General features: G+C 36.4%; 1 protein-coding gene across 6 annotated transcripts in view; it reads left to right on the plus strand.

The window, feature by feature from the left end:
* DECR1 (2,4-dienoyl-CoA reductase 1) overlaps nucleotides 1–13,377 on the plus strand; it is a 47,431-nt gene that overhangs the window by 27,294 nt on the left and 6,760 nt on the right. For all 6 annotated transcript variants that reach the window (XM_055303326.1, XM_055303324.1, XM_055303329.1 and 3 more), the window contains one exon: nucleotides 12,456–12,555. In XM_055303326.1, coding sequence (XP_055159301.1) covers nucleotides 12,456–12,555 — 100 coding nt within the window. The remainder of the gene's footprint in view (nucleotides 1–12,455; nucleotides 12,556–13,377) is intronic.

The raw sequence follows: 13,377 nt of genomic DNA on the forward strand, positions 1-13,377 counted from the left end.
GAGAGAACACGCAATGGGAAGAGACTAAAAGACTAATATGTTTTTTGTTTTTTTTTAAATCTAGTCACAAAGGATAGGATAAATACTGAAATTTTCCATTAAACCCTAGATCACTAGAAACTGAAGAGATACCTCTTGAAACTCACAGGAGGTGATTTTAGGAAATGTAAGAAGTATTTTTAAAGATTTATTTATCATTTTAGAGAAAGAGAGAGAGAGTGTGGTAGGGGCAGGGGCAGAGGGGAAGGAGGGAGAGAATCTAAAGCAGACTCCCCACTGAGCGTGGAGCCTGACATGGGACTTGATCCCATGACCAGTGGCCATGGCCTAAGCTGAAATCAAGAGTCACGCTAACCAACTGAGCCACCCGGATGCCCCAGGACATATAAGAAATACTTTATTGGGAAGCCCAGGTGGCTCGGTGGTTTGGCGCCACCTTCAGCCCAGGGCCTGATCCTAGAAACCCAGGATCGAGTCCCACGTCGGGTTCCCTGCATGGAGCCTGCTTCTCCCTCTGCCTGTGTCTCTGCCTCTCTCTCTCTGTCTCTCATGAATAAATAAATAAAATCTTTGGAAAAATAAATAAATAAATAAATACTTTATTGAGGTAGTACTAATAATATTTTATACCACTATGGTACTTTTTAATTTACAAAGTACTTTCATATACCAATATGCAAATAGTACGAAATCAAGATTATTATAAACTGATTAAAGAAAAGAGTAAACCAATTCATAACTTGAATATATTAATTTATTTTGCTAAAATTGAGGTAGAATTTATATATAGTGAAATCCACAGATTTTATGTGTTTAAATTGAACTTCTGATAAACTTACTCACTTAGGTAACCGGCCAAGACAGAACATTTCCACTACCACCAAAGGGTTCCTCTCCTATCTTTCCTATCTTCTGACTTAGCTTTTTTTTTTTTTTCCTTTTTTGAGAGAGAGAGAGAGAGAGAGAGAGCATGAGGTGGGGAGAGGGAGAGGGAGAGGAAGAGAGAATCTTAAGGAGACTCTGTGGTGAATGTGGAGTCAACACAGGGCTCAATCTCACGATCCTGAGACCATGACCCGAGGTGAAATCAAGAATCAGACACTTAACTGACTGAGCTACCCAAGCATCCCCACTCTTAGCTTTTAATCCATTTTTAGTGGATTGTCTTTTTTATTACTGATATTTAGAAATTCTTTGTTTAATCTGGACCGAGTACTTTGTGAGATAATAATATGTGTTTGGAATATTTTCTCCCAATCTGTTGCTTTCTTTTCATTTCCCTATCAGTTATCTTTTGATGAGCAGAAGGAACTAAATTTTTTTTTTTGAAGGAACTAAATTTTGATGAATCTATCAAACTGTTTTCCAAATTGGCTCTAGGAGATTGCATTCCCAGCAGCACTTTATAAGATGCATTTGCACCTCACTCTGCCCCACACTGGCTTGGTTATATTACATTTTATTTTAGTCTTCCTCAGTTTGTGTAGTGGTCCTTCGTTTGTGATATTAACTTAGAGTTCTCTACTGACTAATGAAGTTGAGCATCTTTTCATGTGATTATTCATCAGTTGTATACATTCTTCGAAGTGTCTGTTCTAATCTTTTTTTTTTTTAATTAGGTTGTTTGTCTTTTGGTATTGAATTGAATGAAAAGTTATTTTACATATTCTAAATATAAATCTTTTATCAGATATGTTTTTGCAAATATTTTTTCTCAGTCTATGATCTGTCTTTTCATGTTCTTAACAATGTCTTCTAAAGATGAAACATTTTAAATTTTGATGTTGTTCAGCTTAGTGAAATTTTCCTTTTATGACTCATGCTTTTTGAGTCCTAAGAGATATTTCTTTAACCCAAGGGAACAATTTCTCTATTGTTTTCTTCTGGAACTTTTATAGTTTTCATTTTATATTTAGGTTATCCATTTTGATTTAATGTTTGCATTTGGTATGAGATAACAGTCAAGGTTAATTTTTGCATGCATCTGTCCATCCTTTCCTCATTGAAATACTTTGGTACTTCTGTGGAAAATCTGAATCTTTCCATTTGTTTAGGTCTTTAATTTCTGTCAGCAATGTTTTGCTATTTTCAGTGTGCAGGTCATATACATTTTATTGAATTTCTGCTAAATAATTTTATATTTTTGTCACTATTTTAAATCTGTTTTCTAAATTTTATAATTGTTTGCTTCTAATATTTAGAAATACACTGAACTTGTTTTTGTATACTAACCTTTATTCTGTGAGCTTGCTAAAATGACTTAATAGTTCTTACAGCTTTTTCAGTAGACTCCTTAGGATATATTTTCTATATTCTTGATAGTTGTGAAAAAAGACATTTTGTGCATCTTCTTTTCTAATTTGTATTTCCTTTTCTCACCTTATTTTATCAGCTGGGACCCCCTGTTCAGTGTTGAATAGCAGTGGTGAAAGCAAATGCTTCCTCTTGATGACAAGAGGAAAGCTCTCAGATAGTTTATCATTAATTATTAGTTTACCTGTAGTTTTTCCTAAATGCTCTTTATGGTTGAGGAAATTTGCTTCTGTATCTAGTTTGCTGACAGTTTTTTTTTAAATCATTAATAGGTATTAAATTTGTCAAATCTTTTTTCTCTATTTGTTGAGATGCCCATTTTAAAAAGCCCATTAATATTATGAATTCCATTGGTTAATTTTTGACTTTTAAACCAACAGTGCATTCCAAATAGAAATCCTGCGTGGTTGTGATAAATTATCCTATTTGTATATTGCTAGATTTGTTTTGCTAAAATTTTCTTAAGGCTCACTTTTTCAGCTTCCAGCTATTAACATTGATTTGAATTTCTTAGAGCCATTGCAGTGCTTGTTCAGGTTAGGGATCAGCCAGGGGAATTTATATGCAGATGTTGCTTCCTCTTTTCTACCTGCACTGGCAGTCCTTAGCTCTGTTTTTTTGTGAACAGATGATACATTGGCTACAGCCCTGTCTTTTGAAATTGATATCATGTTTAACCTACATCCAAAAAATGTCTTTTGTGCCACTGTCAAAAACATATTAGATGAGTGTTCAACACAGCATGATAAATGTCCTATTTGGCTGTTTATCAGAATCTTAAATCACTTGACATTCAAGTGAAAATATTGGCCACATATCCATGATTGTCTTTGAAAAACATATTTGTTTAGATTCAAACTAAAACAGATTTTTCTTAAATTTTATTGTATGATAGACTACCCAGATATGATACTTGACTTTCTACTAGCTTTGGTAGCTGAGTCACGTGGATTACTTTCCACCAAAAAGACAGAATTCCTTCCACATAAGAGCATATGAGAATTCTGTAGTCATTACTGCAACTTCTATAATTATTAAATAAAGATAGATGACCCAACAGGTGTTAGAATGCTGAACAAAGCAAAAAGCAAAACATTATTTATAAGGAAATATTTTAATTTTAACAAATTTTCTTCCTCTTTCTTTTTCCCTGCTTCCCTCCCTCCCTCCTTCCCTCCCTCCCTCCCTCCCTCCCTCCCGTTTCCTCCTTCCTTCTTTCCTTTCATCTTTCCTTCTTTTTTTTTTAAACACCAGACATTTATTGAGTGCTTATTCTGTATCAGGTTTTGTTCTAAATGCTAAACATTTATTAATTTGTTTAATACTTGCAGTGACTCTGTAAGGTATGAAAATTATTTTATTCCCTTATAGTAACAGGTGGCTCAGAGTTAGGTTTTCTTATAATATAGGAGGTAGATATTTTAAATTTTCTTTTTTTGTGTGTGTGTATGTGTCATTTTTTTTAATTGGAGTTCAATTTGCCAACATATAGCATAACACCCAGTGCTCATCCCATCAAGTGCCCCCCCCCCCAGTGCCCATCACCCAGTCACCCCCACTCCCAATATTTTAAATTTTCACTTCGACAGATGAGAAACTATGGTTTGTTAAGTACCTAATAAGCATTAATTCTCTTTGTTAAGACTGACAGTTGACATTTTTTTTTTTTGAGAGAGAGAGAGAGAGAGAGCATGTGTGGGGAAGCGGGAAGAAGTGAGAGAGAGAACCTTAAGCAGACTCCATCTCACAACCCTGAGATCATGACCTGAGCAGAAACCAAACATCAGATTGAATTCGACTGACCCACCCAGGTTTCCCTATAATTGACATAATATTTTTAAAGTGGTCTAGTGAAAAAAAAAGAAGTTTAAGTCATGGTCACCTAGTTTACATGTGATACTTGGACACTTAGGGAGTCATGATGTTTTTACCTTTACTCAGCTTTCCCATGTATAAAACAGATTATATAATTAATTACTTACCCAAGATTTAGTAACAGAACAAACTGATAGATACAAAAGCTTCATGAAAAATGTAAATTGCTTTACCAATGTGCTTGTCCTTCTTCATTCATGTGAATAAACACATGGTAGCTTAGACAATTTAAAGAATTTGATGGAGATAATTTTCAGAGCTTCAGAGTATCTAAGAGTCAGCGAGAGTCAGCTGCAGTCCAAGACAGCTTGAACCATATGAAGCCTGTGTAGGGGAAAGGGAGGGAGTGACGGGTCACTGTTTAGGCAGATTAATCATGTAAAATGAGGGGAAAGAGGACAGTAACTAAGAAATGTCTCCAAAGGAAATTGTGGGTAGATGGGTGTCATTGGAAGTATCTTACCAGCAGCTTTGTGTAGAAGAAGAGTAAATTGAACCAATTCACTGACTAAAGAAAGAATTAAAAAAGAGAGCATCCTTTTGGTTGGTTGATATAAAGAAATAGTTGAAAGCTTGAACTAGGTAAAATACTTTATACTTTTCATATGCTGTTTTAATAAATTATCAGAAAATCCAGGGTTTTTAATGATCTTGCTATGCTACTTCGTGTGTGAACTGTAAACACAAAAATCAATTTTAAAATATTCCTATTTCCAGTCCATTGATATTGTACTTGACCAGTCTCTTTTCCCTCATTCTCCATCATCAGTGCCCTTGGCTGTCCAATCTCACTTCCCTCTATAATCACCCCTTGTTGGGCTGTTCTTTTTTTTTTTTTAAGATTTTATTTATTTATTCATGAGACACACACACAGAGAGAGAGAGAGGCAGAGACACAGGCAGAGGGAGAAGCAGGCTCCATGCAGGGAGCCCGACGTGGGACTCAATCCAAGGTCTCCAGGATCAGGCCCTGGGCCGAAGGCAGATGCTCAACCACTGAGCCACCCGGGCATCCCATGGGCTTTTACATGTATTCTGACTAGAACCATTTATTTCTAAGCCATACAGAACCTTCATGCCCAACTCTAGTTAAACTCAATTAAAGATGCCCTGTTCACAGGCTATGATGGACACATTAGTATTTGAAAATTTGCATGCTGCAGGTTGTTATTTTTCCATGTTGTAAGTCCACTTTTCCCATCCTTCAAGATTGGAAATGCTTTCCCCTCACGGGAGACATTACTTCTATCCCACGTGCAAACCCTATAACAGTGTCTCCATTCCTCTCTCTGCGAGTTCCTCACTCATTCCTAAGCACAGAGGTAATGCACTATTTATGACATGAAACACTCCTGAGACCCACAAAAACAAGAGGAGTGGAGGGCACATTTAACACTTACACTTCTGTTAGTTATGTCTGTCATCTTCACTACTAGAAGAAAAGAAGACGACCAGTCATTTTGACAAAATTGAGTAGTATGGAAGTAGTGCTCCTTGTTTCACGAGCAAGGAATAGTAGACCAAGAGTAGAATGTGGCTTTCCCATCTTTCAGTAGTATGAGTGCAAGTTAAATACAGTGTAGATTTTAAAGTATATTAGGACCATATGGGTGCATTTCTGTCCGTTGTACCCAGGGCTTCCTTAAAATAGTGGGCACATTTAAAGAATGTTTAAAAATACATTTCTAGTCATCAGTTGGAATTTATTAAGATAGCATTCGTATCCTTTTATTTTATTTTATTTTTTTTCATATCCTTTTTAAAATCACTTTTTGCTAGGGTTATCTTGCTAGGTTGTTGGAACATTTAAACCTCATTTGTTAAAATTTGTTGTAGCACCATATGTACCTTACTTTGGTGTATTATGAAGATAATATAAAGGTAAGGCAATTTGGAAAATTTGAAAGGAAACTTTTTCTTTTAAACTATGTAATTGGAAATTTGTTGGAGAGGCAATTTTACATACTGGTTAAGAGTGTAGGTTTTAGAATCACACTGCCTGTTCTCATCCTGGTTATACCACTTAATATTCATGTGAACTTGGACAATTTACTTCTCTGTGCCTCAGTGTCTTCTTCTGTAAATCAGAGATAATAGTAGAACCTCCTCCCGAAGATTGCTATGATGGTTAAGTGAACAAGTACCTGTAAAGTGTTAAGAACAGTGTCTGGCCCAGACTAGTGCTCAGTAAGGGTTAGCTATTAAAGAAAATGTTGGGTGACTCCGAGATAAATCTATTTTTACTCCCTCTTTTATAAGGGGACCATAAAGTGTCTGAACTTGATACCAGGACCTATAATTAAAATAGACTAGAAAAATCAGAGCCCTAATACCACTTATTGTAATTAAACTTGCAAGTTTTAATCTGTATGAAGGATGTGTCTATATTAAATGTTCAACTAAGGGGCAGCCTGAGGTTCAGTGGTTTAGCGCCGCCTTTGGCCCAGGGCATAATCCTGGAGACCCGGGATCGAGTCCCACATCAGGCTCCCTGCATGGAGACTGCTTCTCTTTCTGCCTGTGTCTCTGCCTCTCTCTCTCTCTCTCTCTCATGAATAAATAAATAAAATTAAAAAAATAAATATAAAAATGTTCGACTGAAATGTCTTTACTTAGTAAATAATATATTTTTAAGAAGTTATTTTGTTTTTTAAAGTTATATAATCCTTTAACTTTTAGAGCACTGATGATTTTTAGATTTAAATTTAATCTGAGCTTCTATTGAAAAATGGCTAAGAGACAGGGTCCTCTGTGTCCTAATCCAAAAGACAGAGAAACGCAGTATTCTCTTCTTGCCATGATTGGCAGTAAGATTAATTGCTGGCAAAAATGGAGTAATTAAAGCAAACAATAGCCCAGTCATATGTTTAGGAAGTATAAGGAGTTCAGTGTTCTTATGTGTAATGTATAATGCCTGGGGAGGCAAGAAATGAAGGTAGAGGGTGTGGAGCTTACCCTCCGGAGATTAGTAAAGTTTAGTAGAAGGATTTTAAGAAGAGATACATTCTGAGTGGAGATTGAAGCGTGATTAACGACTGAGGGGAGAGCCAAGTGAAGAGAAGTATTAAAGGAAAAAGAAGGAAGAACCAATGAAAGGATGGTCTATTGCCAGGAGCTGTGAATCCGAAACTGGTGGAGGGTCTTAACCCTGGGTACTGATAGAGTTGATAAGTGATGTTGAGAGCCTAGGTCAAATTGCAGCTCCATCTTTCCAATGGCATTTACCCACAATTCGTAACAGTGATAAAACCCCTTCCTTTTCAGAGTGGAGAAAGCAGTCCTGGTACTGAGGAGTCGAGGGTGGATATGTTGAGACAACATGGTGGCTAGGCATTAAGTGATTAATTCATATAATTGTCTAGGTGGTAATTGGCAAGTTAGAGCTGGAGGGAATTATGAGCCTAAAGAATATGAGAGGAAAAACTAAGAATTTATAATGACGTCTCAAGGAGCACGTGTAGTACGAGGATATGAGAGAACTGGAAGGACAGGATCCAGAGAGGGAGGCACTGTATCAGTATTTTGGCATGATGGCAAAGCTCAGGTTGTGGCTCTTGGGTAGCAGTGAAAGTCGTTGGAGATGGGGAGATCATAGAAATTTGAGATTTCTAATCTTGTCCATCTGGTTGTTGAAATCTATCAAGATGATGACGGAAGTTGGGTTCGAACTGTGGCTACAGATACTTGTGTAGGTTCAAGGCCAGGAGTGAAATTTCAGCAAAATTGGCAGACTAACTGGGAAGTCAAACATCAGTTGAAGTTCCAGATAGTAGTAAAAAAACTGGATATTATCAGTTTCAAAATAGTGTTTTTTGCATGAAGATAAAAGAATAATAGGTAGAGTCAATAGCAACAATTAATTAATGAGTAATTCTTGGAATCTAATGACTTTTGCTAAACAATCCCTATTTTCCTATTTTATAGATGTTAAATCCTCGGCCCAGAGCAGGGAAGTGACTTGGTCAAGGTCACATAGCTGTAGAACTAGTAAAAAGTAGAATCAATATTGAGGCCCAGATATCTTTATACTGTTCTACCTCTGTTGGTTATTGAACTAAAATTGTTTATTATTTTAGTATGCATAGCTTGGGCTGAAACTAGATTTTAGAACTTTTGAATCTTGAAATTGGACATAATCTTACATTTTATTATTTTTAATAGACAATGTGATCTTTAAGAAAAATTTTATTTTTACGTAATCTCTATACCCAACATGGGGCTTGAACTTAACAACCAGAGATCAAGAGTCACATGCTCCACCGACTGAGCCAGCCAGGTGCCTCTAGACAACGTAATTTTTAGTGTTTCTTTGTTACTATTTTTTCCCATTTTGAAGTAATGAAGGACAGGCTGTTGCCCCATTTCTCCATTTATCTGACCTGAATAAATAACAGATTCATTTCTGCTTGTCTGCACTGGGATGTTAGAAATTTGTCATTTCCAAACCTCTTCTATAGGAAGTTATGCTAATTTAAAGAATTGGCCTTTTTGCAAAAAGAAAAATATACCAATGACTGACCCTGGGAATCTGAGATTTCTTTATTTTTGAGCTCTTAGCACCATTGTTCATTTTTTTTCTTAAAGATTTATTCATTTATTTTAGGGAGAAAGTGAACGCAAGTGGGGGTAGGGGCAAGAGAGGGAGAGAAATCCTCAAGTGGACTCTATGCTGAGCATGGAGCCCAACATGGGGCTCGATCCCAGGACCCCGAGATCATGACCTGCAATGAAATCAAGAGTCCGACACTTAACTGAGCCGCCCAGGTGCCCCACCACTGTTCATTCTTTAAAGTCCAGTTTAAATACCCTGCAGCATTAACCCCTACTAATACTCTGCAGCATTAACCCAGTTGGAATAGTATGGTTTTAAAATTTTACCTCCTTCTTACATTCAGAAAATTAAAGGCAGCACTGTCTCATTCTAAGCAGTGGGTGACCCAGATCTTCTAGGTTGAGAAAATAAAACCTAAAGGAGAGAAAAGAGGACAGTATCTTCCATTTTCAGTATCTGAATTATATAAAATGGCTTAATCCCTCCTCTCCCACCCATGAATAAACATGTGTTTACTCCAAATCAGAAGTTAGAGCACTTTCTACTGCAGCATTTGCTTTGTATAAGTAATTATCACTTTTTAAAGTAGTTTTTATGATTTTGCTTGCAAGAATGATGCAGTTAGCTTCTGGTGTCAATGTACTGTAATTGTGTACACGATTGTTCTCCATCTCTCCTTTTTCATAGAGTGATTTTGGAAGCAAAGTAATTTTCAGAGCTCTGAAAGAGGCAGAGTTTGATCTACCAAAAGAGTTACCATAATGACTAACATAACTATTCTTATTTCTCATACCCTCAAAACGGCACTCCTGCCCCCTTTTTCATCTTGGTGTTGGCCGGGATGTGCTGAGTTTTGTTACGACTTTGGAAAACACAGAGGGGAAGAGAAACTAAATATTTTTGGAGGAGGAATAAAATGTATCTGAATATTCTTTGAATTATTTTTATTGTCTTTCAACCTTGTAGCTCTTTAAGTTCCTTAAAGTATGTACTGTTTGATAAAACATGTAACTATAGCTTCGTCCTTTTGCAAGTATTAAACTTGCAGTATTTTCTAGTGTAGTGGCTAAATAAGAACTAGAAAATCACTGATTTCTTAGCAGCTAAAGATTATTATTTTAAACTTTGATTCATTCAGTCATTTTATTGAGAACCTATTATATCCTAAGCACTGTTGATTACTCTATGCTTGATGTCACTTTTTAATGTGGCTTTATACCATCATTTATTTTCTTTTTTTTTTTTTAATTTTTATTTATTTATGATAGTCACAGAGAGAGAGGCAGAGACACAGGCAGAGGGAGAAGCAGGCTCCATGCACCGGAAGCCCGATGTGGGATTCGATCCCGGGTCTCCAGGATCACGCCTTGGGCCAAAGGCAGGAGCCAAACCGCTGCGCCACCCAGGGATCCCCCATCATTTATTTTCAAAAGCAACTTGGAAAACAAAAAGAGGAAATATTTACTGACATATTTACTGTTTCTGACAGCCATTATTTCATCTGAAGATTTAAGTTTCCATTTTTAGTATCACTTTGCTTTCACCTGAGTAACCTTTTTCAATATTTCTGTAGTGCACGTCTACTGGCATTGAATTCTTGTAGCTTTTGTTTGTTAGAAAATATCATGTTTATTTTTAAAGAGTATTTTTGCTGTATACTGAAAACAGGGTTAACTCTTTTTTTCACTCAGCACCTTAAAGATACTCCCTTTTTCTCTAGCTAACCTTGTTTCTGATGATGTCAGTGAATATCTTCCATACCTGTTCCCTTATTTATGTTGTTTCCTGTTTCCTCTGGTTGCTGTTAGATTTTCTCTCTGAGGCGCCTGGCTGGCTCATTTCATAGACCAGGTGACTCATGATCTCAGGCTTGTAAGTTTGAGCCCCATGTTGGGTGTAGATATTCCTTAAAAATAACATGTTGAAAAAAGAAATTTTCTCTTTGTCACTGGTTTTGAGTGACTGATTATGATGTGCCCTGGTGTGGTTTTCTTTGTATTTATCTACCTGGGATTTGTTTCGCTCCCTGGATGTATAGATTATCATTTTTGCCAAATACAGAATATTTTCAGTCTTTATTTCTCCAAGTGATTTTTCTGCTCCTTCCTTCTGGGACACCAGTTGTACACATCTTAGTGTGCTAGATACTGTCCTACAACTCATTGAGGCTCTGGTTGTTTTTTTTTTCTCCTTTCCCAACTATTTTCCTTCCATTGTCATCCATTTTGAATGACAGCTGTTGCTATGTCTTCAAGAGTATGGATCTTTTCTTCTACAACTAAGCCCATTCATTTAATTTTTCATTTTAGATACCATATTTTTTTGCTTTAGAATTTCTATTTGGTTTTATTTTTATATTTTTCAGTTTTCTTATTACACTCATTTTCCTTGAAATCTTTTAGCATATTTACAATATCATTTTAAAAGTCTTTGCTAATTCTGTCTTTTCTGTCATTCCTGAGGATCTATTAGCTGACTTTTCTCCCAGTTGTGTTTCTGTGTCTTTTTTGTGTAGCAGTTTTTGATTGCGTGCTATGAATATTATGTTGTTGAACGTTTTGTGTGTGTGTGTGTGTGTGTGTGTGTATTAAAATTTTCCTTTGAAGTGTATTGAGTTTTATTTTAGCAAATAGTTAAGGTACTGTGGATCAGCTCAATCACTTCAGTGTTCATTTTTAAGCTTTCTTTGGATGCATCTAGAGTAGCCTTTACTTTTGAGCTAATTTAACTCTCCTAAAGACCTCCACTGTGGCCTTTCTGAATTCACTGCAAGTCCTGGATGTTCAGTGAAGCTGCTTAGAACTCACTTATCTCCCAGCCTATGTGAGCGCTGGGAATTGTTCAGCTTATAGCTCCTTCATGGTTCTTCACCTGGCCTAATTAAATCTCACCCTAAACACGTACAGCTTGATATTTGCCCAAAGGCTCAATCTCTGCATACTTCTCTCCTTGGGGGAGCTCTCCTCACAAATTCCAACTTCCTCAGTCTCCCCAAACTCTGATCTCTTTCTTCAACTCTGAGAATGCTGTGTTTGGCTTGTATTTCTCCTCCCTATCTCACAGTTTATATAGTGATTTATATCATATATATATGATATATATATCATATAAGATGTGCATGTTTGTAGAATACACCATAGTATATTTATAGTATGTATATGTATAGTACCTTTAGGCAAAAAGGTGATCTTAGGGCTCATTTCATTTTTCTTCTCTTAGGGATCATTCTTTCCCTGCCTACTGTACAGTATCTGAGAATAGTTGTATCATATAATTATATATCTTACACAGTTTTCTTGATGTTTATAGGAGAAGGGCAAGTCTATCGTGGCTCAAAGTCAAGTCCCTGCTAATATAGTTTTGATTCTAATTTATTCTTATTTAACTGGGTGCTTAGTTAATAGAAATCCCATCCAGCTGATTATGTGGGGGTGATAGGGCCATGCCTCTGAGTTTTGGGTCACCATCTTGACTCACCTGGCATAGAATTTCAAGTCAGCACAGACTGGACCGTCTTGAATGACAGGAAGATTACTCGAGAGATGTAGCAATTTTATTAGATTACTCTCTCATTAGTTTAGGACTACTGAAGCTTTAAAAATGCTACATTTTTGTTATATCTTCTTGAACCATATCCCATTCTTATAAATCATATTTTCCTGATGTGAATTGACTTAGCTGTATTGTTAATTACTATATCCTTTTCAAATTTCAGGAGCAGCATTTCTTGCTATCACAACCATCTATGCGGAGAGTGGGTCAGGTTTTGTAGTACCAAGTGCTTCTGCCAAAGCAGGAGTGGAAGCCATGAACAAGTGAGTACCACTGTGTTAATCCTATCCCTGAAGAGAAATGATGTACTTTGGTTGTTTATGGGGCTAAATTTCTCCTTTCTAGTCTCCATCCAGAGAAAAGTAAAACAAAGTTTAACTTGGATTCACTTGGAAACAGACGTTCTGTCTCTTGGATGAGTCCTGTCTATATCAGCACTGCCCAGTAAACTTTCTGCAGTGATGGAAATCCTTTATAAATCTGCACTATCCAGTAGCCACATACGAAACCTTGAATTGTGGCTACTGTGACTCAAAAACTAAATTTTATTTAATTTTAATTACTTTAAAATTAAGATTAGATAGCCACATATAGCTAGTGGCTGCCATATTGGATAGCACAGGACAATAACCTTTTTGCTATCCCATATATCTTTATCAGTGCTGTTTCTGATCTCTGTTACACACACCTTCATCCTTTTCTTATACCTGCTGTGCAAGATTAATAGGACTAACATAAACCAGTGACCACTTGCCAGATCTCCTGGCCTTTTCTCAGCAGCATATGATTGTTTTTTGAATCTGTTCCCCATTGGGCTTTTCCACTGCCTTTGTTGTAAAGTATGTTGTCATCATGGCTTACCATAATAATCTTAGAATGTGTTTCTCTGCTACCAGTCTCTTCCCTCTTTATTTTTTATTCTTATTCCCACCAGAATCATCTTTCTAAAAAATATATGTCTGCTTATGATACTCCCTAGCTAAAACATTAGATCATTTTTCATTACTCTTTGGAATAAAAGCCAAAAACTCAATGTGGTATTCTAAAGAAACTTGTCCCTGCCCTTTGTTTATTGATTAATTGGA

Source organism: Nyctereutes procyonoides, unplaced genomic scaffold (assembly GCF_905146905.1).
Source record: "Nyctereutes procyonoides isolate TBG_1078 unplaced genomic scaffold, NYPRO_anot_genome, whole genome shotgun sequence".
Taxonomy (NCBI): Eukaryota; Metazoa; Chordata; class Mammalia; order Carnivora; family Canidae; genus Nyctereutes; species Nyctereutes procyonoides.